The sequence below is a fragment of the Simochromis diagramma genome, unplaced genomic scaffold (assembly GCF_900408965.1).
Source record: "Simochromis diagramma unplaced genomic scaffold, fSimDia1.1 OVJJ01000107.1, whole genome shotgun sequence".
Lineage (NCBI taxonomy): Eukaryota > Metazoa > Chordata > Actinopteri > Cichliformes > Cichlidae > Simochromis > Simochromis diagramma.
In genome coordinates, this window is record NW_024387209.1 from 1,812,277 (window position 1) to 1,840,209 (window position 27,933).

A 27,933-nucleotide genomic window follows, 5' to 3' on the forward strand; every position below is an offset into this window, starting at 1 on the left:
CTATGCGCCATCTTTGTTTACTCTTTCCCACCCAGGCTTCTAGACTTCTGATTGGCCAACATTTCTACACGGTTAGGAATATATCACCTGTTGCTTTGGCATGTTCCTAGCAGCGTTTACCTTCATTTTTGCGTTTACATGTGGACGGGATTTTTTTTTTTTTTTTTAAAAACAAAAACTGAAAATCTCAGTTTTCAAAAATACCCATGTACGTGTGGACGTAGCCTCAGTATGCTGTGTTTCTCTGAAGTTCAGTTCAGCTGAGATGATGAAGTTCATTTCAGTGTTGGAATAATGAACTTAATCAGTGTGATAACACTGCATATTTGAAAACAGATATTATTAAACTGAGAAAAACACTGATGTCAGTAAAGAGGAACTGATTAATGAGTGCTTACTGCCCTCAGATGGTCACAGATGTAAATACAAGCATGTAGCTATATTTTAAAAAAGCAGATCTCTTCACATATAATTTTCATCCTGTAGCTCTCTAACATGTTAGCTAGGTAATTTCACATTTGTGTCTTTTTGTGGAATCAGTATGAATCCTGCCTTTTCTAATTTTGAAAGACTGAGCATGATATAAACAAACTTAAATCTGATCTGTCCCTCTACAAATCTGGACAAACCTCAGATTCTGAAGTTCTCAACTTTTACATTTTGTCCTCTCTTCACTTCTGCTGACAACTGACGTGTCATCTGTTTGTTAAAAACTAACAGAGGAGGCTATGCACACTAATAAATTATCCAACAGAAGATTTTACCTTTGAGACAATTGTGTAGGTCTACTTTCCAAACTGAGAGCTGCAAAGATGAGATGATGGTGCAGGTTTCTAGTCTTAATTCAGTCTTGTTGCCGCATTGTGGTCACCTGCAGGAAAACAGTATAAAATAAAACTGAAACCTAAAATAACACTAACTAAAACAGAAATGACACACCCAGTGATGATTACAGAGTCCCATGTATTTCGTAATGAATAATGTAATTCATGAATTAATGCTTTATAGCAAGATCTTTTATGACGAAAGGCAACGTCAATGTAAGACATTCTTTCAAAAACACCTCTTAAGATCCAAATGCACTGCACATTACCTATCTGCTATTGCAATTATACCAGAATGCATGTGCAACGTTTTGTAAGTACAGTGAAGTATAGCTAAACTTTAGACAAATACAAAAAGCAAAAGATTATTTTATATTTACAAAACTAAAAATGTATTGCAAAGTTTACCTCCGCACTGAGGGGCAATAGATAGTTGGTGGATCTGAACCCCAGGAAGTTCTTGTTTTTCGGTGGCAGTGCTAAAAACTGAACCACCAATAAACAAAATGTAAAACTAAATAAAAATGGAAATTGCAAATAAAATAAAAAACTCTGCTAATACTGAGAACTCAAATGTGATGCTTTGTGTGTAATCTTGTATGCATGCACACATACAATAGTCTTCACTGTATTTGATAATATGATTCACCTTCTGGTAATCATAGAATGACAATTTAAATGTCCTAAAGAACTGCTCTTGCTTATTTGAAAGTTGTGCACATTGTCTGTATTTTGCCCTTGATTTTACCAGCATCACTTCACATTTTCATCTGATTTGAAATGTGTGAGTTCACTGGGTGAGAGGCACATGTGCACTCTATGAGAAGGTATTCCATCACAGACCAAATATACAGGTAATCTTTCATGGTCACTTTACAGAGCTCCCAGTTTGCCTGCTACATCTCTGCACTGACTGACCTGAAGAACACCAATGCAGACACAGGAAATTTTCCAAAACCTACACTAAAACTCTGGATGTTGGTGTAGTGGTTTGAAATGATCTCTGAAGGTGTTCTTAATCTCTTTCAACAACTGCAATGACACAATATCTAATGTGAGTAAACTGAGTTTTCCTAAATCATAAGTTACCTTATTGTCAAATTTTAGCTGTTGCAAAATCTTCACCACTTAAACTGTGAAATAAATAAATCAGATCAACAATGATTTGGATCGTCCAAGCTAATATAATCAACATTCAAAATCATATTAGTCACAAATAAATCTTGATTATTTATTATAGCCTTACTCAGGGCAGATACACATGGGGACACAACCAGGTTCTCAGGTGTCTAGCTGAGAAATTTGAGTGCAAAAGAAAATCCATTAACGCTCACCTTTCATGAATCAAGAGGAGCGTCAGTTTTCATCAACATTTGCCCGGGAAGGAGCCAAGCCGAGGACAAGCCCCTCAACCCCAGACCTGGGCCCGCTGAAGGTTGCCAGGGATTGGCAGATGCAAGTGGACTTGGATCAGAGGCTAATTTTTCCCACAGAGATCATAACAACAACTCTGCGACCAGACCTCGTCCTCTGGTCTAACTCCTGAAATCTTGCGTACGTCATTGAGCTGACGGTACCATGTGAGGAAGCAATTCAGGAAGCATTTGAGTGTAAGAAGCTGCGGTATGCCAACTTGCCAGCTGAGGCAGAGGATAGAGGCTGGAACATCAAGGTGCACCCGGTGGAAGTGGGGTGCAGGGGCTTTGTTGCCAGTACAACAGCAAAACTGCTTATGCTGGGCTTACACTGTGCGATTTTTGGCCCATTTCGAGCCGATTTTTGAGTCGTGCGACCGTTTTGGTGATCGGCCCAAGTTTGGCCTTCGTCGTGCATCGTGTAGTATATGTGGGGTAACGAGAAGCAATTAACACCTTACGACCAGCTCCCGATCATTAATCGCTTGGTCTCTGTTTGAAATCCTCCCGACCGTCGTGAGGGTGTCACTGCAGCCGCTCACACTGCGCACGCACAAACACATAAATGTCGGCGAAAAAGACAGAGCAGCACAGCAGTGCAGCATGTGATCTGGGCACAAGCGATGGAAGCACAACTTGTAGAACTTTGGAAAGCTCATCTGAGCCTTTTCGATGTGGCCTCACAAAATTATCACAACAACTGTGAAAATAGTTGGATCTACATTGCTGCTCAATCACAACTGCCTGATCAATGTTTTTCATTAGCAATTTAGCAAAGTTGATGGTGGTGGTGTGTCTGTGTGAGTGAAAGACAGCGAGGGAGAGAAAGGGAGAGTGAGCGACAGATTTTCTGTTATAACCTTCATTTTAAGGACGCACAGTGTGAGCACTCAGGTCGCATCAGAGCATCGGGCCGTATAGTGTGAGACCCTGCATCGTGACCTGCGAACTTCTAACCCCTGCGAGTCAATCGTGCAGTTTGAGCAGAATAGCTGAATAACGCGACTGAAAAAATCGCACAGTGTATGCCCAGCTTTAGAGAGATTGGGATCAGAGGACAGGCGCAATGGCAGGCCATAAGAGAACTAGCTAACACTGCTGAGAGGACCAGTTACTGGCTATGGTTAAAAAGGGCTGACATCACTCGGGCAGCTAAGGCAGTCAGCTAACCGCAAGACAAAAGAAATATTCCGCTCTTCTCCCCTCTGCTCTTCTTCCCTTTTCTGGGAGGCAGTGGGGAGGTAGAGTGTACAGCCCGATCCGGCGGGGAGGTGTGGGAAGCCATATCGGGCGCCCCCCCTCTGCTCTCTCCTATCTTGTCCCTTTTGTCTTACTTTTCTCTATCACCTTTTCTATCCCTTTAAAGAAGCTAGGCTCCATAAATGCTAACGTGGTAAGTATTATTTCTCAGTTGCAGTGAATAGATAGAAAATAAACTGTAGGAAACTAAACAGAAAAAAGAAGAAGAGAAATAACAATTTAACATAAACCAGTGACACACTCCAGGGCCTGATCAACCCTGGCAGGGCCTCCTTGATGAGGGTGTCTAGTGATAATGGCCGAAACACCCGATGAATCCAAGGTCCACTACTGACGATGTGTCCCAAATTTTAAAATTATAATCTAGATCAGATCTCTAATCCCTAAACCTGACCAAGGAAGGAAAATGGCAGATTAGCCTGGGTAAAAGACCAAAAGTTGAGGCACACAACGATGTGTGCTGCTGCCAAACCGTCATCCCTCAAGAGGCTCTCCATCTAAAGCAATGCATTATCAGGGACTGTAACATCTAGTCCTTTGTACTGAATTAAGTTAACAAGGATCTTGCTGTGGTTGAAGTGTACCTTTTTACAGGGGAATTCCTCGAAATTTAAGTATAATTAAAATAATCAGCAAAGCAGGGAGCAGGGATAGCTCAGTAGGTGGAGTGGTTCCCCCATAATCAGAAGGTCGGGGTTTCAAATCCACCGTACAAGGTACACACTGCTCCCCGGGTGCTGGATTGGTAGCTGCCCACTGATTCACTGAGTGAATGGGTTAAATGCAGAAGACAAAATATCCCAAGTGTGGGACTACAAAGGGGTTTGAAATTGAAATTACTTAAAGTTTATAATAATAAAATTCTAATTCTACATTGCCCATAGGTGTCAATGGTTGTCTGTTTCTGTGTGTTAGCCCTGTGACAGACTGATGACCTGTCCAGGGTGTACCCCACCTATCACCCTATGATAGCTGGGATTGGCTCCAGTAAACTGATTAGGGGTGTGGCTGATTTCTAATATCAAGATGACAAGAAATGAGAGCTTTGTAGCAAAAAGGAATGCAAAGAAAAAGTTTTATGTGAGTTATCTAGTTTATATAGCACTATACACTATTACACCTGTAACACCATAATAGCTATAGCATAATAATAGTAATTACTTCTAATTCTAATATAAACAATGGGGGAAAAATCTGTATTCTGAGTGATTCACTGTTAGAACTTGTAAACATTTTTAAGCTCCTAAACAGCATTGTTTCTGAGGGGGAAAGATGGAGAAACATAGGGGGTGAAGGACAGACTTGCATATCCTCCTGAGACCCAGGGGAAAAAAAGTATTTTGATTTTGATTTTTTTCAGATAAATCAAGTGTTGGGATGGTAAAAAACACATTACAAAAACAAAATTGTTTTTAACTAATTTTATTTAAATTTTACAACATGTGCACTACAGTGCACAAGGGGAGTTCATTGATCACGAATGTGAAACTAACAAAATTCAAGAGCTATTTAAGAAAATTAAATGCTCCACTGAATTTTTTGTAAGCAGGATATTAAAACTTATTTATATAACAATATCATAAAAATGTAGATCATGGGTCAACTTAGAAGTCACTGACACTTCACTAGCTGTAAGCCACTGGTTCAGGAACAAGTGATTGCACTGGGCTTTCTATTTCACAAAAGTCAATTCATTTATGATATCTGAGGAAGTACTGTGATTTTTTTATTTGGAGACACAAAGGAACATTTGGCACTTCCCACATCTCACATATGTTTTACTGTTGCACCCAACCATTCTACAACTGAAATGCCTTGGACTGTTAACCATTTCAGGCAAGTGGAGTGAACCATATTTTGTTACACTCTCATCTGGTTGGGGCCTCCTTTTCTTGATTTTTGGAGAGAACTCTTCATTACTGGTATTATTCAGGTCTTGATCACATGTTTGCCCCTGGTTTCTCAGCCAAGAGGAGCTTGAACTCCAGATACTGTGAGTTATTTTGGCACATTGAGATCAGTGACAACTTTCAGCAAAGACGTGATCTTGTAGAAACAATCAGGTGTCATGGATTCAGCTATAATTGCGACTTTTGTTTTTTTACTTTAGTGGAAAACATTTCTGCATTTTACCCATATTTTATTTTTAACTCAAATCAAAAATTCCAGATTCTCCTACATGTTGGTTTTGGACCAGATAGGACGACAGATTTCAGGTGGCCCTGTGTTTTTCTCTATTACATCTGCCACTGCATCTCGATAATCTTCGTGTGGCTCCTCCTGGGTTCTCACCCTCTCCTATCTGGCTCACATGACTCTCATCTTCTGAAAAATCTCTGTTTGAATCTCGCTCAATGATTCTGTTAAGAATTCTCTCTGCCTTCGTTAAAGAGTTGTCTACTAGGAAAAAGTGAAATAAATATAAGTACAAAGTCCCGACGTGCACTAGAGTACACATTAATAAATTAGTCATTTCCTCTGTGAAACTAAATAAGCTTAATTCTTAAAAACCCCTCAAATTATTTACTAGATGTTTATTTTTGAAAATTAATCAAAATCTGATTTTAAAAAACATTTTAAATGTAAATATCATGCTTACCTTTCTTTCTTCCATAAAATATGCTTGTGGGCATGCCAGCCATTTTGAAAAGGTGGGTAAAAGACAATTGGCAAGGCCACACCCCCACACATGTGATATCATTTTAAAGGTACTGTTGTCCTCTCTAAGAAACATCAGGACTTAGAAGAGTGGCAAGTAGAGTATGAGAGCTACAAGCAAAAACTAAATGTGTACTACAGTGCACAAAAATGAATTACTGGGTCTCAGGAGGCTATACCATTTATGTTACTGCAGCCTTGATTTTCAATTTGCTCCTAGAAAGCCTCACATGTGGATGGTTGGCTGTGAGAAGAAAGTGAAAACAACAATTAACTATGCAATGAAACAATAAGACAGAGTCAGACGTTTAGATGATGACATGGAATATTTTACCATAAACTTTCACATAACAGCTTACTTTATCTTACAAAGGGCCATCAGCAACAGAACACCGTGGTCTAAACATTTTAGTCTTAGCTAACTTGGCTAGCATTAGCTAAATGGTTGCATGAAGGCAGCAGAGACCTTGAGTACATTTTTACACAAAATTCACTGTACTGCATGTGGTTGACTCTCCAACTCTGAATGTCCTGCTTTTAAAGTGTTTGCTTGGCTGTCAGCAGACATGAAAACAACCACCTGAAAATGCACATGCTCCATGACTGCCTCTCGGCCATCTGTAACCTCCCTCTTCCCATCACTGATGCTACAGTCCTTTGGAGGGTGCTGTCTGAGATGAATTCTTTACTAAAGTTATGCCCATGTTAGCTTATTGTTTTGCTCTATAGTTCAGATAGTTCAGTCTGTACATGTCTGTCTCTTTTATTGAGAAACATGTTTCATATTCATGGATTCCATCAGTTCATGTTCACTTAAGCCCCACGGCCCCGGTACCGGGGGGGAAAAGGAGGAGATCACGTTTAATCGATTATAACACGGGATCAGAAATATAAGTCCCGACATGTGTGGTATCCACAGAAACCTCTGACTCTTTGCTAAAATCTCATATAAACCCTTTCTACAACCACCAAACACAACGAAAACAAGCTAGATTGAACGAGCAGTTACGTAAATGCGCACAGGTCCGCTTAACAACAAAACCGTACCAGAAATTCTTTAGACTTCATCTAACCAGCTAAAGAAAGGCTGGTTATGTTCCAGAGCTATCACCAATTCCAAACACTAAATTTCAGCACACTCTGACCAAAATTCACAGAATGAGCCGCAAAAAAGATCACAAAAACACATAGCAGCGCAAATGCACTAAGACAGAAATTGGCTTACCGTCCTGATTTCCTCTGTTATTTTCGCCGGTAGCCATGTGATTATCAGCATTTACCATGGCTAACTAGCCGCACCAGAGCCATTACCGTCAACAACCTCCATTTTAGACCAATGACTGTAGAAAACATGGACGACACGACAGCACCTCCTCCCATTGTGCAAAAATGAAGCCAAAATATCCCGCTTGTGGAGGCTGTCATCTTGCATTTTTGGAGCCAGATTCTGCGCAGTAGTGACTTGAGGTGGAGCGACTGAGTCACGCTCCCGGCGCCCACACACCCGCTGGACATGACCGCAAATACACCCCCCTACACTTTTTACGTAGCCTGTCTGCTCCAGTTTTTTGCTGATGGGTTTACCACGACTGACGACTCGTTTAATTAAGATAAATACAACTAATAATTCACTGTTATAAAAAAGACACACAGCTTATCATCTTATAGTTCTAAAATATCTAAAATCACTCTGTTGTTAATTCGTTTGCTAGATTACCCACTAGGATATGTACTGTGTTGGAGGCTTGTTGCTAGCTAGTTAGCGATGCTGCACACCTATTATTGAATAAGTCAGCACTTCTTAGGTGTTGTTATCCATTTTTAGACAGCGATGAGATCAGCTGCACACTCCACAGAGGCCCAGAGTTACTATTAATATCAAAAATATAATGCTGTCCTTTAAGACTTTAACATTTAAGACTGTGAGTGTAATGGCCCTAAAACTGTTTAAATCTTCAGAGCCGTCTACAGCCTGGTAACATGGAATCTTTAAAAACAGTAGCAGAAGGTTTCAGTAGTGTAGTCTAATTTGTTCTTTTCATTTATTAATAACAGAGTCCATATTATATCAACAGCTAAATTCACCCTGGGGAGAAACTAGTGAGAGAGACCATGAGGACTAAGCTGGGTTTCCTGGGTCCAGAGGTTTGGAGAAACTTCTTCACTTTCTTTTATCACAGCTGTCCTGTGCCAGAAGTTCTGTTGACCCACTGAGAGAGGCTTCATTTAAGAAACACCAGGAAGACTGAAGCTCATCGCATTGATCAAGCAGGACTCGTGATCTTCACCAGCAGCTCCCACACAGGGAAATCTTCAGCACTCCTTCGTAGGCCCGCTCCAGAAGATAGATAAACCCAGCATTTCATAAACACTGTGATGGAGACCTTTGGTTTGTGTAATGTTATAAATACTCGGATACTCCCCAGAGGCTCCGGACTTTTACATAAAGATATTATATTTAGTCCTGTAGAAAGTTATATATTTAAAATATATTATCCTCTCTGGTTACCCTGGTAAGAATAACTCTGAATTACTTTATAGTAAATAACACATTATCTGCAGAAAACTGTGAAAGAATTCCAGCTCACCAGTTTGTAGTTTGACATACAAGTGACAACCTTTTACCTTCATCAGGTTTTATTTAATTGTGTCAGAGAAAATGAAATGTGCTCTTCATGCAGCGGAGTACATCAAGTGTTTAAAACAGAATCTGTGCAGGTCTGAGATCCGCAGCTCTGTAACACCAAACTGAGGTCCTGTTAATGCTGATGTATAGAGACACAGTTACATGGATGATTAATCCTTTTGACTTTTTGTCTTTAACTTTATCAATAAAACAGCTGCAGCTTTCACTGACAGCACATGTGGCTTCTTTAACTACCATCCTTAGCTAAGGTTCTGGTGCCACTGATCCAGTGGCGCCAGCGCTGCATCTCTGGTGGTCTGCCACGGGTCCGGCAGCAGCGGCGTAACGGTTCCGGTGGCCTGCCACGGATCCAATGGCGGCGGTGCTACACCTCTGAAGAGCGGCCACATGTCCAATGGTGGCAGCGGCGGCGCAGCTCTGGCAGCCTGCCATGGGTCCGGCAGCAGCGGTGCTGCCGCTCCGGTGAGCCACAATGTAACATGACACACGATCCATAACGTGCTGGCCATGCAGGACGTGGCCGCGCCGGACGTAGACGTGGTGACCGTGCTGGTCCCTCTGACTTGCTGAGCTCATCCGAGGCCAACACAGGCTCCTCAGGCTTGGTGAACTCCACTGCCGGCGGAGCGTGCTCCTCCCGCTCGCCGAGCTCCTCTACCGACGGTGCGTGCTCCTCCCGCTCGCCGAGCTCCTGCTCCAGCTCACTGAGCTCCTCATCTGGCGGTGATGCAGTGACACGGCAGCAGCAGGCGGTGGATGTGGTGGCAGAGTAGTGGATGTGGATGGTGGAACAGATGACAGCTGAACTACACGCTGAGCAGCAGACTGAGTTGAGGGTGATATGGCTAACATGAAGGATGGAGAGGATGATAATGTTACAGCTGGCTCAACAAATTCCAGGGGTCCAGAAGCATCTGAGGCCTCCAGTTCGGCCTCTGGGGAAGCCCTGGGGAGAACCTCCGTCTCCATGTGGCCAGACTGGGCCAAAAAGTCATCTGGGTCTGCATTGCTCTGAGCTCCCTAGCTCCAAGCTCACAGTCTCAGAGTGAACATTCTCTGAGTGTTTGGAGGTAAAGCAAACAGTGTCTGACCCCACCGACTCTGAGCTAACTACTTCAGGGCTGACTATGCAAAATTCTGCCCCAGAATTAGTACTCAGGCCACATTCATGTGTCGGTGGTCCAAAAATCTCCACTGGGGTTTCAGTTACACCTTTCACAGTTTCTCCATTGTTAATTGCCGTAGCGGCTATAGTCTCTATTTCCATGTTCACAGGGAGGGAATTTACAACCCTGGCAGAGTCCATTTTACTCACTGTGGCGTCCAGAGCCGCTGGTCCTGAGTCTTCAACAAGCACAGGAGCGAGTGTAGATATGGCTGAACGCTGCTTGCGAGGACGCCTTCTCCTCCGTGAAGGCGGGGCCGTGTGTATGGAAACCGTCCTCTGCTGTTCATCTGTGTTTTGATTTTCAATGACAGGATTTATTGAAACAATTGAGTCTGGTTTACCCACTGCGATAATGAGCAGGCTGACTGGGCCAAAACCGCAGGAGTGGGTGGAGGTGTAATGGGGTGATGATGGCGAGGGCGACATCTCTTCTGTAATGGAGGGTCAAGCAATTGTGCCGCAAGCATCGACAGGAAAGCCCACCGCCGATGCATGAAAAACCAGGCGGCTAGAGCCTCTAGGAGAGCAGCCGGACTTTCCTTGCTCAGGCCACCCAAGCCAAATAATTCAAAACTAGAGCTATCCCTTAAACTAGTGACCAATAGCATAAGTTTGTTAATGTCCAAAACGTTTGCGGTGAAGGTAGTGGATGAGAGGTAATTGTCCAAAAACACTACCTGTATGTGTCTCTTGTGTGGATCCTACAGCCTGGATTACGCTCTGGCAGTAATCCCATAGCTACGCGAGCGATCCCTCCTTCATGGCAGCTCCTGAGTTTGCTGGGTCCATGGTGGTTGGCGGGATCATTCTGTCAGGGATTGCCAAGACAAACCGTGGGGATGTGGGAAATAAGGACCCAAAACGCAGGATTCTGCGATGCAAACAGTGCACTTTATTTACAGTGAAAGCTGTAAACACAATACATCCCCGTTGCTCCCTAGACTCCCGTGTGTGTGCTCCCCTCTGACGTCTGTGCTTGTGCTCCCCGCTGTCGTGTTTCCGCACACCCCGAGCGTGCTGCCTTTCTGGTCCACTCTTCCGCCTGCAGGAAAACCACAGAAACAGCCGTCAGCACTGACCCCCGCGGGCATACACGAACTGCACTGTCATACGCTGACACACACTAACTTGGGATAACAACGCAATGATCCCACGCCGGTGGGAGCTCCAACACTCTCCTAAAGCTCCCCCGATGAGCCCTGATCAGCAACAGGTGTGTGGCAGGAACTTCAGGTGTGGCCAGTCCTCCCGCAGAGCCACACCCATTAGGCCTGCAGGTGGCTGTCCTCCATCCTCCAGCCACACCCACAGACACACACATATACACACCCACACCCTGCCTATACATATAATGAGTGGAACACAGAATAACACAGCATTGTGCAGAAAAACACCCACATCACCAAATCATAACAATAATAATAATATAATAACAATAACAACAACAAACCACACTGCTCACGGACCCCCCGAGTCGTCCAGAGCCGGGTCCGTGACACATCCGCTAACATGGAGGAGGCGGGGTTTATAACCTATACTTTTTGGGGAGCTGTCACATCATCATCATCCATGTTTTCTACACAGCAAATCCAGCATGTCCAAATTAACACTGTCGGATTTGATTTCAACACTATTAAAGTGTCTATATGGGTCCACACCAGAGAGTGTTAATTTAACTCTTTTTGGAGAGTTGGTACGTTAACTCTGATTTAGTGTTAAACACCAAATCTGTCTGGAGTTGATAATTTAACACTTGGTGTTAAGAGTTTATATATTAACTCTCAAAGAGTATTTTAGTTTAACTACGTAAGAGTTATCTTCTAATTCATTCTAAAAAGCGGGAATTTTACTGTTCTGAACTTCTAGAAATTTATTTTGGAAATAAACATTTACTAAAAAGATGCAATGGTTTTTGAAAAACATTTATTCTGAACTGTGCACCACAATTTCAAAGCATTTTCTGAAAGATGTAACAGTATACATGTTCTCACTTTCATTAGAATTTTGTTTATCAAAAGGTCTGACATAGGTGAGCTGGTAAATGCAAATAACAGCATTCTCATCACTTATTTCTTCAATACAATATGCATGTCCTTCATTCATCCCTTTGTGGAACTTCAGCGCACTTCTGCTCTCCCCCATATTCCATCTTCACAAGCATATCCTGTGCGGAGATTGAATAAAAATTAGTTGACACTAATTAATGGCACAAATAATCCAGTAAACAATTGCAGCACAGTAAAAAAAAAAAAGGAATCCTCTTTGAGCCATTACTTGTGTAAAGTATTTTCCCAAAAGACAAGGACACAGGCAACAGGTAATACTGAACTAAATGTAAAACCTCAACCTTTTTCATTTTTACCTAAACCGTGTGCACAAAACTCTGGAGGGATCTATGCTAACGTAGAATCCAGTCAGGACGCCTGCTACTGCTGTTTGCTCGTTTTTTTTTATGGGCGATCGTTTTCAGGCTTCAAGTAGCACCATTATACCAACATTTCACATTCTAGACATTGTTTTAGGTGTATTTGACCAAAAGTTTGACTGAAAATTCACATGCAAGCTTTTTTTCAAGGCTGTGGTATTTGCCCGCAAACAATACCTTTCAGCTAGCTAAAACAGAATATTATGCTATCAGCGAGCAACATGGCTAATGCCTTCCACACAGCTTTGTCTCAACTCCAAAGAGCCACAGAAGTAAAAGCTAATAATAATTGAAACAATCTTTGAAAAAATGACTTACCAAGCATGGCAAACAACTCAAATATGTAGAGCAAAATGTTCTGAAACGGCTTCACTTCAGCTTCGATTGGAGCCTATGGTGCTGGGGGCGGAGTCTGTGAATTTACTCTATTGGTGTCATAGCCCCTGTAGGAGTTCAGAGTTAAGAGGTCAAGAGTTAATGTTTCCATTGTAACACCTCCAGATTTGACATAGAAACACTCATTTTTAACACTCGATTTTAACTACTATCATTTTACACCTCAGAGTTACATTAAAAGAATGTGACTCTACTTAGAGTAAAATTAACTCTACTTTTGCAAGGAGACTATTAACACCAAAAAATTTAACACTTTTGAATTTGCTGTGTACAGTCATTGCACCCACCGCCTATTAGCAGGTAGCTTTTCAGCTGCTAATAGGACATCTACTTAGCTTTTAGCTACATTTAAGTTTTGGATACCGGGAAAAACACTGTGCAGTTTATTTTATTAGTCGGATTAAATGAGGATTATTGCCTTTGGTGTTACTCTGGGCTGTAACTTTTGATTGTGCTCTCTGTAATTTAGTTTCTCAGTCCTTACTTCCTACTTTGCTGCATGTCTATGCAATATAAATTCACACTAAATGCTCTACATTATACAATCTAATGCACTATGTTTGAAATGCGTTAATATATAATTATAGTCAAATTGGCCATAACTAAATATAGTTTGTAATGTTACCATTGTAGGCTATTTATTAATCACTGCAATGCTTTTGCTGTTATTTAAATTCTACAAAGTGTACATTGGTATTATAATTGTATTTGTGCATTTATTTGTTTTATTAATTTTATTTATAGCCAAGTCTCATTTTGTTTTTAATTTTCTCTAGGTGTGACTGTTGCCCCAACTGCACAGCTGGCAGACAGAAGAAAATCACAAGAGTTGGAGATCTATAAGATGAGGCTAGAGTGGCAAAAGCATAAAATTGATGAGCTCACCAAAGAAAGGGACTATCTAAAGGAGCAATTAGCAACATGTAATTCCACTCTTAAAAACATTACATAGCTTTTCACATATTTCCTCTGGTTGAATACTTACATAAGCATTCTGATGAGTAATTTTGTCTGTGTTGTCTTTTTAACTGTTTTACTAGCTCTCTCAAAAGAAGGATTCCAGTGAGGTATTGAGCATGTCTTCACTGTCCTCTGATGGGTCTTTTGATGTGAGTTCTGACTCCTCCATGAGTACAACTTCATCAGATGAAGACAGTAAGAAGAGGAAGAAGAAGGGCAGAGCAAAAGAGCACAAGAAGTCAAAGAAACATGACCAAAAACCTAGAACAAGAGGTAAAGTGATTAACTCAACAGTTTGATTCTGCATGCTGTATGTTACTGTGACACACTAATGTGTGATCCCATCAGAAGTTGTACTTGTTAAAAATGAGAGTCCTGGAGTCTGAGCTGCTCTGATCATGGTCCTCTTTATGTAAGGTACAATAACAGATACACATCTATCTCCTCCTCCTCCTCTGTCTCTAAAAGAGCAGCAGTGTAGGTGGACTGTCCTGCTGGCACTCTGTCCTTCTACAGAGTCTCCTCTGACACTCTGATCCACCCCCACACCTTCAACACTGCATTCACTGACCCTCTTTATCCTGGATTTTACATCAGTTGTGGTTCTTCAGTGTGTCTTTGCTAAGTTTGCTAAGTCTCATTATATTAAAGAAATACTGTCAACATTAGTTGCCATGGTGATCTAACAAGTAAAAAGAAAACATTAACCTCAACATACCTCACTAACCCATTAATCTTATGCTGTATTTCACCCTTCAGCACAGGTATTCTACAGGGTGTGTCATTTATATGGATACACCGTAATAAAATGGGAATGGTTTGTGATATTAAAGTCCTGTTTGTGGCACATTAGTATATGTGAGGGGGCAAACTCCTCAAGATGGGTGGTGACCATGGTGGCCATTTAGAAGTCGGCCATCTTGGATACAACTTTTGTTTTTTCAATAGGAAGAGGGCCATGTGACACATCAAACTTATTGGTAATGTCACAAGAAAAACAATGGTGTGCTTAGTTTCAACGTAACTTTATTCTTTCATGAGCCTCTGTCAGTGCGCCCCAGGGTGGCTGTGGCTACATGTAGCTTGCCATAACCAGTGTGTGAATGTGTGTGTGAATGGGTGGATGACTGGATGTGTAAAGCGCTTTGGGGTCCTTAGGGACTAGTAAAGCGCTATACAAATACAGGCCATTTACCATTTATTTACAAGTTTCTGACCATTTATAAAATGTGTTCAATGTGCTGCCCATTGTGTTGGATTGTCAATGCAACCCTCTTCTCCCATTCTTCACACACTGATAGCAACACCGCAGGAGAAATGCCAGCACAGGCATCCAGTATCCGTAGTTTCAGGTGCTGCACATCTCGTATCTTCACACCATAGACAATTGCCTTCAGATGACCCCAAAGACAAAAGTCTAAGGGGGTCAGATCGGGAGACTTTGGGGGCCATTCAACTGGCCCACGACGACCAATCCACTTTCCAGGAAACTGTTCATCTAGGAATGCTCGGACCTGGCACCCATAATGTGGTGGTGCACCATCTTGCTGGAAAAACTCAGGGAACGTGCCAGCTTCAGTGCACAAAGAGGGAAACACATCATCATGTAGCAATTTCAAATATCCAGTGGCCTTGAGGTTTCCATTGATGAAGAATGGACCCACTATCGTTGTACCCCATATACCACACCAAACCATCACTTTTGTTGTTCTAACAGTCTTGGAGGGATCCATCCAATGTGGGTTAGTGTCAGACCAGTAGCGGTGGTTTTGTTTGTTAACTTCACCATTCACATAAAAGTTTGCCTCATCACTGAACAAAATCTTCTGCGTGAACTGAGGGTCCTGTTCCAATTTTTGTTTTGCCCATTCTGCAAATTCTGTGCGCCGATCTGGGTCATCCTCGTTGAGATGCTGCAGTAGCTGGAGTTTGTAAGGGTGCCATTTGTGAGTAGCTAATATCCGCCGAAGGGATGTTCGACTAATGCCACTCTCGAGTGACATGCGGCGAGTGCTACGCTGTGGGCTCTTGCTGAATGAAGCCACTGATGTTCCTTCATTAGTGACAGTTTTCTTGCGTCCACATTTTGGCAAATCCAACACTGAACCAGTTTCACGAAACTTAGCAAGCAGTTTGCTAACTGTAGCATGGGAGATGGGTGGTCTCATAGGGTGTCTTGCATTGAAATCTGCTGCAATGACCCAGTTACTGCGTTCACCAGATATCAACACAATTTCGATCTGCTCATCACGTGTTAACCTCTTCGACATGTCAATGGCTGTGAACGAAGAGAAACTTGTAAATAACTCATGAAAGAATAAAGTTACGTTGAAACCAAGCACACCATTGTTTTTCTTGTGACATTACCAATAAGTTTGATGTGTCACATGGCCCTCTTCCTATTGAAAAAACAAAAGTTGTATCCAAGATGGCCGACTTCTAAATGGCCACCATGGTCACCACCCATCTTGAGGAGTTTGCCCCCTCACATATACTAATGTGCCACAAATAGGACTTTAATATCACCAACCAGTCCCATTTTATTACGGTGTATCCATATAAATGGCCCACCCTGTACAAAGCTTAGCAATACTCCAAATCCAAAGACAGGGCATTTTAAGCATGTGACTATTATCATCTGGAATGGTTTACCAAACCATGCAACATTAGTGTTTGTGAATGCTATCAATTTGGGGGAAATAGCTAAAAACTTTCATGCGGTGTATTTATTAAATATGAGTGTGTTTAAAGTCAGTCAGTAAATGTAGCAGGAATGCAGCAGCAGGGCCAGTTTTTTAGTTTCATTCTTCAGTGTCCACATAAAAAAAACCTGAGCCTGACTACAAGGCACATTACGGCGAGACTCTCCTGTTTTAAGAACAAAGAAAATCTCTCTCAGGGTCGCTGGAGCCAATCCCAGCTGTCATAGGGCGAGAGGCAGGGTACACCCTGGACAGGTTGCCAGTCTGTCGCAGGGCTAACACACAAGACAGACAACCGTTCACACTCACACATTCACACCTAGTGGCAATTTAGATTATCCAATTAACCTATCCCCACAAGCTGCATGTCTTTGGACGGTGGGAGGAAGCCGGAGTACCCGGAGGGAACCCACACAGACACGGGGGAAACATGCAAACTCCACACAGAAAGACCCCGGCCTGATGGTGAAATTGAACTCAGGACCTTCTTGCTGTGCAGCAACAGTGCTAACCACCGTGCCACCGTGCTGCCTCTCTCCACCGTGTGATTGAAAATAATTTTAACAAACATCTTCTTTAATTGTAAATGTGTCTGATTCGAAGTTGATGGTTGGTCTCTCTGTTCTTGTAAAACTACACTCTAAGATTCATTACTGGCTTTCCTTAAATATTTAGACACTTTCATTTATTTCCTATGATGTTGAATTGATTTGGTGGATAACAGTAATGTTCCCATGTTACTCTCAACTTTGGTATTCTTGTAAATATTCCTACATACCTGTAATTGGAAGAGATGAACTTCTAGTGTGTTACATTTGGACTTTTTTCCAAGTCAATTAAACTTGAAAACAAAACAGAATTACAGTCTAAAAATCATCTATATTTACAGTGTTTTCTGTTTCTTTGTGTTTCCTGTGGGTTTTAACATTTTTTTATTTTTTTTTATTGATTGGTTGATTTGTGGAAAATAAACCAAGATTTACCGAAATCTTGAGTGGTGTATCCTGCTTCCTGCAGATCAGTGATTAAGGGTACAGCTCAGACAAAAACAACTCAAACTAAACTACCTTCAGTAACAAAACAGTGATTTCAAGATTTTAAATGGACTGATTTTGCAAAACTTCCCCCAAAAATGCCTCTTTGGGTGTTTCCTTATTATAACGTTTAGCCTCCCTCCCTTGCCAGAACTCGGTGTTACAGATGATGGTCTCCGGGGGAAGCTCCATGTGACGGTAATGAAGACAGTTTTGTTTTTCTCATTAACAGCTCTGTAGTTCATGTTAAGGGAGTCAGAGCTGGACCTGTGAATGTGGGCTGAAGGCGACTGACATTTACATCCACTTCAGTGTGTGTTTAATTTTCACCAATGTGTGAGGAGTCCATTGTTGTTTTTTGTCACTGCCTTTAAGCTTCGATCTAAAGACCTGATGATTTCTACTCTCTTGAAATTCTTCTGTTTTATTTGAATAGTTCCTTTTTTCTACTCTACAACTTTTCACAGTTTTCATATTTTCTCTGTTTTATAATTGTTCTTGTTTTTTTATGCTTCTGTTCTGTTTTCTTACCTTTTTAATTTTTTCCTGAATGTTTGTCCCTTTCCTGTTATTATCCTGTGTTACCTGTCTTTTAGTTATTTCATGTTTTACTGAAAACCTTTGTTTTACTGCTTTCTTTTGTGTCTGCTCTGTCTGATTGTCTTCACCTGCGCTTCATTATCCTATTGATTGATTTGCTGCATGTTTGATTACTCCTGCTTATTTTTTAATGTATCGGGACTGTTCTTTGCTCACTTATTCAATTCTGGATCTATTTTGTGCCGTTTGTCAGTGTAGGTATACCTGTACTTGAAAAGATGCTTAGTTGCTGGGTAATAAGAGAGTTAAGGGAATCTCACGGGCTACTTTTTGTACAATGTTATGTTACAACTGGATTTGAAAATGAAAATGAAGTTTAAGGTTTGTCCTAAAACACTATTGTAACTTTAGAAGTTATAAAACAATACATGGTGTTACATAACTTTTAAAGCTGTTGATCTATTTCAGATCACCAGCTCAGATCAGAAAAAAATAGACTAAGTTGCGTAACATTTGTAAAAGCACAAAGTTGCACAACCACAGACCGTCACAGTAACTTTCAGTTATTGCAAGAACAGAGTCATCTGATTATGAAACTCTAGAGCTCCCCATCCTACCCTTTCTCAAAGTGGTGTCCTCACTCAGTGTGTGTGTGTGTGTGTGTGTGTGTGTGTGTGTGTGTGTGTACAATCCAAGAATCAGAGCAGCAGAAGTGTTACTCAGTCATTGTTGCTGCAGATCCACTTACTGATGACTTTACTTTACTTTACTTTACTTTACTTTATTGATTATATACAGCACTCTTCACAGGATAAAAAACACAAAGTGCTTCACAATAATATAAAACAGATAAACATAATACGGTACAATCAAACATACAGCGCAAATCTAATTAAAAGCTAGTCTAAATAAGTGAGTCTTAAGATGATGTTTAAAAGAATAAATACAATCCAGGCAGCGTAGAGATGGAGGGAGAGAATTCCACAACCTGGGGGCCACTGCTCTAAAAGATCTATCACCTCTGGTTTTAAAACATGTTCAGGGAACTACCAACAGCCTTTGATTAGATGATCTCAGGCTGCGAGAGGGAGTGTGAGGTTCTAAAAGATCAGAAATATAGGCAGGAGCGTCATGATTCAAAGCTTTAAAAGTCAGGACTAAGATTTTAAAATGAATTCTAAAATGTACTGGAAGCCAGTGTAATGAGCGTAACACTGGTGTAATGTGCTCTCTTTTTCGTGTCTTAGTTAAAAGCCTTGCAGCAGCATTCTGGACTAACTGGAGACAGTCAAGATTCCTTTTGCTCAAACAAAGAAAAAGACTGTTACAATAATCTAAGCGAGAAGAAATAAAAGCATGGGTAATCATTTCTAACTCTGATTTAGACAAAAAAAAGTTCACAGTTTGGAAATATTTCATAGCTGAAAAAGGCAGTTACTAATTAATCTAGAGTGTTGCTCTAGAGACATGGCAAAATCAAAAACAACATGAGATACCTGAGGCTCGGGTGAACTGATGATCCAAGAGAACCAAGATGCTTTTTGGTTATAGCTATCTGGCTTTCAGGGGCAATAATTAATGTTTCTAACTTCTTAGAGTTCAACTGCAAGTAGTTTTCTCCAAGATACTGTTTAATGGAAGCTAAACATTTTATGAAAAAAGGACATTTTATGGACTTCCATCGGCTTAAAAGAGCAGTAGAGCTGAATATCATCAGCATAAAAGTGATAAGACAAATCAGGGAACTGCCTAATTATAAGTCCTAGGAGTAACATGTACAGGAGAAAAAGAATCGGTCCCAGAACTGAACCCTGTGGGACCCTTCATGTCAGGTCCTTAGAGTGTGACATAAACTGATTTGCAAAGACACTAAAAGATCTGTTGGAAAGGTATGACTGAAACCACTCCAGCGCAAGACCGGACACACTGACAGTGACTATGTCCCGGAGCCTGTTAATCAGGATGGTATGGTCAACAGTGTCAAATGCAAATGTTAAGTCCAGCAAAACCATGATTGTGGATGCTCCGGGGTCAGCTGACATCATAATGTCACTAGAGACCTTAATTAATGCGGTTTCTGTTGAGTGACACTTACGGAAACCAGACTGAAATTTGTCATAAATGTCATGTTTTTCTAAAAAAGCAGTAAGTTGATCAGCAACTGCTTTTTCCAGAATTTTTGACAGTAATGGGAGTTTAGAGATAGGCCTATAATTCTTAAGCTGTGTTGGATCTGAATGGATGGCTGAATCAGTCAGCCTGTTGTAGAAACACAGAAGAAAAGGTAGATGGAGGACAGGTTGAGCTTTGTAAATGATCATTTGTTATCTCCTGCAGATATAGTTTCAATATGCAGGCCTCTTACTCGAAATAAATACTGTTGGCTCTCCTCCAAGAGGAAGTAATTTTAACAGTTTGTGCCAATACTTGGAGCAGTTGTTGCAACATGTGGTGCATTTGTTACACAGCCAAACCGGGTTTGACCAACCAAAAGTGGATATTTTTAACCTCTGTCTAAAATTATCCAAACCATTTTAAGATAATTAATTATAATACTTAAAATGAATATATTTTAAATATAATCATACTTTGATTATCTAAGTTGAAGTCAGATGTTGACATATTTCTAAAATATTAAATTTGACTTCTTTTCTTGGTGTGCATAGTATTTTGATGATACTACTGTGTTTATTACTCTGGTATGACATGTATTTATGCAGTAATTCTGCATGACATAGGTATTTATTTCATAATGTTGGTCATTATTCTTCACATGAAATAAAATAATAACCTTGTTATGAAATCTGCCAGATAAAAACAACTAGAGATAAAAATCAAATGACATGTTATGTCATATAAGGCAAAATGCAAAATGAAAAACTACATCCTATGCTTCAACTTATAGAAAAACGTTAAGCAGTAATAACTTAAAGTAAATATTTTATGTATTTTCTGCCAATTCTTCTTTACAGTGTTTATTCAGTTTATTGATGTTTGTGGACACTTGTTTGTGCACAGCTCTCTTCTCGGTCAGGATGAGAATTGGACTTTGACTTTGATTCAGTGACTTCAAGGTGGCCAAAACAAGCACACACCATCACCCCTCCACCACTGTGAGTGATAGTTGGTATTAGCTTTTTGTGCTGATATGCTGTGTGTAGGCTTTTTCAAATATGTAACTATGCATTATGCCAAAACATCTCCAGTACTTAATGTGCTTCATGTTTTCTCTCTTTTTTTTATAGATTAAGAATGGAGAAACCTACTGAGCATAAACAGATGGACAATTCAACTCAAGAGGCTTCACCAACAGGTAGGATATCAATAGTTTGTCTGAGGAGTTGTCATTAACACAGAAACATGTATACACCGATCAATGAGAGCTCTTGTTGTTTTCAAAGAGAACTTGCTGGAAGGGCCACCTCACAATTTCTACCAATGAATCTTTTAAACTCCTTTAAGTCAGATACGCTTCAGATAGGTTGTTAACCAGCAGTAATATTTCAGAGAGGAAAAGGGTTCTTGGATCTGATGAGACACTGTTTCTGTGTGTCGATGTTTTTTAATTCATTTAAAATGAATTTACGGCATAAAAACAAGAGATCTGAATACTTTCTTAATTGACTCACAGATTCCCAGTGAATTAAAGAAATGTTTTGGAAGGTCAACAATTGACTACAAGTTGTCAAATAATCTTATAATGTTGTTTTGTCATTCAGATGGTCCTCTAAAGTGTGAGTCAGAACTCAAATCTAAACTAAAGAGGGAGCTCCGGTGTGCGTTTGAGGCGAGCACCAAAGGAGAAAGCCCAACCCTTCTGAATCTGATATACACAGATCTGTACATCATAGAGGGAGGGACTGCAGAGGTCACTGATGAACATGAGCTCAGACAGATTGAAATGGCATCCAGGGAATCAGACAGGCAAGAAAAAACAGTCAGACAAGACAAGATCTTTAAAGGCTCACCTGGAAGAGAAGAACCAATCAGAACAGTGCTGACAAAGGGAGTGGCTGGCATTGGGAAAACAGTCTTAACACAAAAATACACTCTTGACTGGGCTGAAGACAAAGCCAACCAGGAAATCCAGTTCATATTTCTGTTCACTTTCAGAGAGCTGAATCTTTTGAAAGAGAAAACTTTCAGCTTGGTGGAACTTGTTCATCACTTCTTTACTGAAACCAAAGAATCAGGAATCTGCAGCTTTGAAGACTTCCAGGTTGTGTTCATCTTTGATGGTCTGGATGAGTGTCGACTTCCTCTGGACTTCAACAACACCAAGATCCTGACTGACCCTAGAGAGGCCACCTCAGTTCATTTGCTGCTGATAAACCTAGTTAAGGGCCATTTACTTCCCTCTGCCCATGTCTGGATAACCACACGACCTGCAGCAGCCAATCAGATCCCTGCTCAGTTTGTTGACATAGTGACAGAGATCAGGGGGTTCAATGACCGACAGAAGGATGAATATTTCTGGAAGAGATTCAGAGATGAGGAGCAGGCCAGTATTATAATTTCCCACATCTTGTTATCAGAAAACCTCCACATCATGTGCCGCATCCCAGTTTTCTGCTGGATCACTGCTACAGTTCTGGATTCTCTTACAATAAATAATGAGAGCAGTGATCTGCCTAAAAGCCTCACAGAGCTGGTCATCCACTTCATGATGGTGCAAGTCCAATTGAAGAAGGTCAAGGATGAAGGATCGGAGACAGATCCACCCTGGAGTCCAGACAGCAGGAAGATGGTTGAGGCTCTGGGAAAACTGGCTTTTGATCAGCTACAGAAAAGAAATCTGATCTTCTATGAATCAGACCTGACAGAGTGTGGCATCGATATCAGTGCAGCCTCAGTGTACTCAGGAGTGTTCACACACATCTTTAAAGAGGAGAGAGGACTGTACCAGGACAAGGTGTTCTGCTTTGTCCATCTGAGTGTTCAGGAGTTTCTGGCTGCTCTTCATGTCCATCTGACCTTCATCAACTCCGGAGTAAATCTGCTGGAAGAAAAGAAATCTTGGTCATTTAAACTGTTTGGAATTAAACACAAGCAAAAAGTCTTCTACCAGTGTGCTGTAGACAAGGCCTTACAGAGTCCAAATGGACACCTGGACTTGTTTCTTCGTTTCCTCCTGGGTCTTTCACTTCAGACAAATCAGACTCTCCTACAAGGCCTGCTGACACAGACAGGAAGTAGCTCACAGACAAATCAGGAAACAGTTCAGTACATCAAGAAGAAGCTCAATGAGAACCTGTCCACAGAGAAAAGCCTCAACCTGTTTCACTGTTTGAATGAACTGAATGATTGTTCTCTAGTGGTTGAGATCCAGCAGTCCCTGAGTTCAGGAAGTCTCTCTACAGATGAACTGTCTCCTGCTCAGTGGTCAGCTCTAGTCTTCATCTTACTGTCATCAGAAAATTATCTGGATGTTTTTGACCTGAAGAAATACTCTGCTTCAGAGGAAGCTCTTCTGAGGCTGCTGCCTGTGGTCAAAGCCTCCAAAAAAGTCATGTAAGTGAGTGTGTGTTCATACCTTAAGTTTTAAAATAAATTTGAGTCAGTGATTTATTTTTTTCACTCGTGCATCACTGGTGTTGGCATCACTTTCTATCTTTGGCACAATTTGTATTCAGAAGTTAAATAATTAAAGTTAATTTGTTAACTGTTCTACGACAGTAAACCGTAACACTGCAGAGGTTAGGTTTCAGCATTTATTTGATACTATTGTGATAAACACACACCTACACACACACACACACACACACAGCGAGAGAGAGAGAGAGAGAGAGAGAGAGAGAGAGAGAGAGAGAGAGAGAGAGAGAGAGAGAGAAAATAGAAAACAAAAAGAAAACTGTTAAACCAGAAATTTAAACTGTTTTAAGAGTTTGGGAGCAGTTAGGCAATGTTCACTTCTTTGATGTAAACTGGAGCTTCCAGAGGAAGCAAGAACCAAAGAAACATGACATCTCCATACAGAAGTGCCCCACCCACGGCTGAACATCCTTTGCAGCTGCCGTCAAACTGAATCATACTCCTTTGGTCATTCCATGTGAGATCTGAGTAACATCTCACTCAATGATTCATGACTGCCTCCAGCATCGCTGTTTCACTTTTTCCTCTATTTCCTCTTATCTGACAGGTTTTCTATTTTGTGAGAACTATCAATTTCACCGGCATGCTATATTTTTCTCAAGTCCATTCATCCCCTCCTTCCCTGTTTATGCTGCAGTTACAGTTGAATATCCTTTGAGTGTATAGGCTGTAGTCTCCCTGGAAAAATTACTTACACATCATCTCTCTTATTTGCCATGTCGTCTGCTATCATCCTTCCTCCACTCATCTTCTTTCAGTCCTGCCCCATGTGCTCCCTGCACATGCTGATTGTTATACTAATTTTTAAGTTACCAAACATTTAAAACACAGCAAACTTTCAGCATAACATTTTCATTCAGCTCACACAATGATTGCTAAACATTGCTCCTACCGTCACTTCTGCAAAAGCGCTTAAATGAAGCTATCACTAAATGAATAGGTGCATCGTTGCTTGTCTGAGCTACTTCAGTGTACGATTACCTCCATACATCATACATACTAAAATTTGGAAAGTCACAAATGGCACTACAGACCTGTCTAGTTGGATACTGGTCAACCTAGTACAACTAAATCTACCAGTTCCGCATTGGTTTTCATTCGTTTTTGCTAAGCAAATTTGAAGTGTTTCACATTTGTCCTCAGTATTTATTGTTTTGTTTTTCCATTTAATTGTGCAGATTCGACATTAAAGGTGATTTAATTTGATTTTTTTTTTCAGACTGAATGACTGTCAGCTCTCAGAGAAAAGCTGTGAAGCTCTGTCTTTAGTTTTCAGCTCCCAGTCCAACAGTGTGAGAGAGCTGGACCTGAGCAACAATGACCTGAAGGATTCAGGAGTGAAGCTGCTGTCTGTTGGAGTGAAAAATCCACGCTGTAAACTAGAAACTCTCAGGTCAGGCTTTAGACTTTTTCACCCACAACAATTTAAAAGCTGAGTTTTATCAGTGGATAAACTGCAAACTCATTTAGAACTCCATTATAAAAAAATCTTTGCCAAAATAAATATGTAGGTTCATCTGCTGTGGTGACCACTTGAGAGAGCAGCCAAAAGAAGCATATTAAGATATGATTTGTTAAAGGTATCTAAACCTGAAGGTTCCTTAATATACCACTTTAGGACAAATTATTGTTAGTTACTTTCAGTCCAAAGTACCACATAGATTTTATTTGTACAATGCCTGTATATCTCTTGTTTGAAACTGCATTTCTAAAGGTCTGCTTCAAAGTATGTAGTTTGAAATTGGACAGCTGGCCCAGAGACACTGGCATGTTAAAGAGAATTCCTTCTCCCCACCATCACCAAGAGCTTTTCTCTGGGGCTCATCCAGTTGCTGGAATTAACTTTCTAATATTGTTAGGCCTTACTTGAGAACTGTTGTCATCTATGAGGATTCTCATGTTCTAAATCAAGCTAAATTGAATTGGAGATTGAAAGGATGTATGACATTGTATGTGAAAAACAAACGCAAACCAATGAAAGCAAATCTTGAGTGAAGTATTCACAGATAGATTGTTGTTTTGTGTCTATAGTCTGTCGGGCTGCCTGATCACAGAGCAAGGCTGTACTTATCTGGCCTCAGCTCTGAGCTCCAATCCCTCCCGTTTGAAAGAGCTGAACCTAAGCTACAATCATCCAGGTGACTCTGGCACGAGGATGCTATCAGCATTACAGAATGATCCACAGTGGAGGCTGGAAACTCTCAGGTATGGGGAAGAATGTCTAATAGAGCAGAAAGTGCTTCACTTATTTCCTGTTTCATGCGTGTGTGTGTGTGTTATGACTATTCATTGAAACTTGTCAAGTTTAGCAATAACAACAAATGTCAATGTGAGTTTGATTTATATTTCACACTTAAATGAATTTTAAATTAAGGTGCTTGCCATAGAATTTAAAAAAACTATGACCTTTTAAACTGTAGTTTAGATACACACACTTATTAATTGTAAGCCTGTGAGATTAAAAAGGGTTTTGAGATATTTGTAATAGACCTCAAGCCATTGGGCAGCTCGTTCCAATGGACAACATGTGGGGGACCAAATCAGTCACCAGTGGGGAGAGTTGTCACCTCCTATGGGCAAAATCTTGTGGACTCTTTGCTTCTCAACCTATTGGTGAAATACCCAGGACATTAACTGGTGAGACACATAGCTGATGGTCTTCAGCTCACTTTGGCCTGGATTCAAGCTTGGTTAATTGATCCTCCTCGTGAATGGAGGTAACCATAATTGACTCCCGATCTGTGTTTGCTGGGGCACCAAGATATGGAAGCATAGGGTTGTCCAGATTGCAAGAGGCCTCTGCAGCCAGGGAGTCCAACAGAAGTTCATTCTCCTGGATGAACCTTCCAGTCTTACTGTTTTCTTGCTAAGTCAGTCCAGAAATCCTCTACAGGGATAATCTGTGAGCTAACAGGGACTAGTATGCATATTAGAACAATGTAATGTCCTTGTGTGTATGAACATACATTCTTCATACACACACTAAATGCATGTTCAGCATGCACATAGACTGTGCTCGTCTGACCCCCCTCTTCCTTTCAGGGTGGAGCCTGCTGGAGTCCAATGGTTGAGACCAGGTCTGAGGAAGTGTAAGTGTGTTTTTTAATATGATTAATGAACACAAAAAACACTGAAACATTTTCATCAGTCATTCATTTCTCTGATGTTAGTAGTTATCCAAGTGTCAATCAATGAACAGATGATGGATCAATAACTGCAGCTGGATTGTGTTTGTTCTCTCCATCAGATTCCTGTCAACTCACAATTGACACAAACACAGTGCACAAAAACCTCAAACTGTCTGACAACAACAGGAAGGTGGCACATGTGGAGGAGGTTCAATCATATCCTGATCATCCAGACAGATTTTACTTCTATCATCAGCTGCTCTGTAGAAATGATCTGACTGGTCGTTGTTACTGGGAGGTCAAGTGTAGAGGAACCGTTAATGTAGCAGTGATTTACAAAGCTGGAAGGATACAAGATGATTTTGAATATGTTTTTGGAGTTAATGACCAGTCCTGGAGTCTGCTCTTCTCTGATGATGCTCCTCGTTCCGTATGTCACAGTAAAAAAGAAATGTCCATCTCCTCCTCCTCCATCTCTAACACAGTAGCAGTGTATGTGGACTGTCCTGCTGGCACTCTGTCCTTCTACAGAGTCTCCTCTGACACTCTGATCCACCTCCACACCTTCAACACCACATTCACTGAACATCTTTATCCTGGATTTACATTCTGGTCTCCTGGTTCATCAGTCAGTCTGTGTGAAGTTTAGTACACCTGGATATTCATCTGATTGGTGTAGTATATCAATCAGAAACATGTTTTCAGACGCATGGATAAATTAAGTTTTAAACAATGACTCTTTGTCAACTTCTTTGTCTTTAGTCCTTTTAAGATGGAAGCTGGGATTATTTCATGAAGCAGATTTTGTTTTGTCTTTTTTTCACTCAAACCTTCACAGTGAATATTATTATGTAGCGTTTTTTATGAATCTCAGTCAAGAACCAGCTCCTCTGCATCTTAGACAAGCCTGAGCTCATTCATTGTTGTTGTTGTTGTCGTTGTTGTTTGCTATTTCTTTTAAAAAAAAATTCATTTTCAACTTCTCCACATATTATTACTGTTATTGAAGCAAGACAGGAATTAAGGGAGATTTTCACAATAAGAGGACATTTTGGGTTTTGTTTTTATTTTCTCCCAAATAATGACAACCAGCCTGTGTGGATGTTCCATGACTAAATAAATGGACATTCAACAATTCTAACTGAATTGAAGATATTCATCACTCATGATCACTCATGTCTCTG

General features: G+C 40.8%; 2 protein-coding genes across 2 annotated transcripts in view; both read left to right on the forward strand.

Annotated features, from left to right (window-relative positions):
* LOC120746273 (NLR family CARD domain-containing protein 3-like) overlaps positions 1 to 27,933 on the forward strand; it is a 183,842-nt gene that overhangs the window by 115,696 nt on the left and 40,213 nt on the right. The window lies entirely within an intron of this gene.
* Positions 13,870 to 26,900, forward strand: LOC120746046 (ribonuclease inhibitor-like). Its single transcript, XM_040051252.1, has 4 exons — positions 13,870 to 14,026; positions 23,495 to 23,540; positions 24,841 to 25,014; positions 25,653 to 26,900. Exons 1-4 carry the CDS (start codon positions 13,870 to 13,872, stop codon positions 25,912 to 25,914), a joined length of 639 nt encoding a protein of 212 aa, XP_039907186.1. The 3' UTR covers positions 25,915 to 26,900.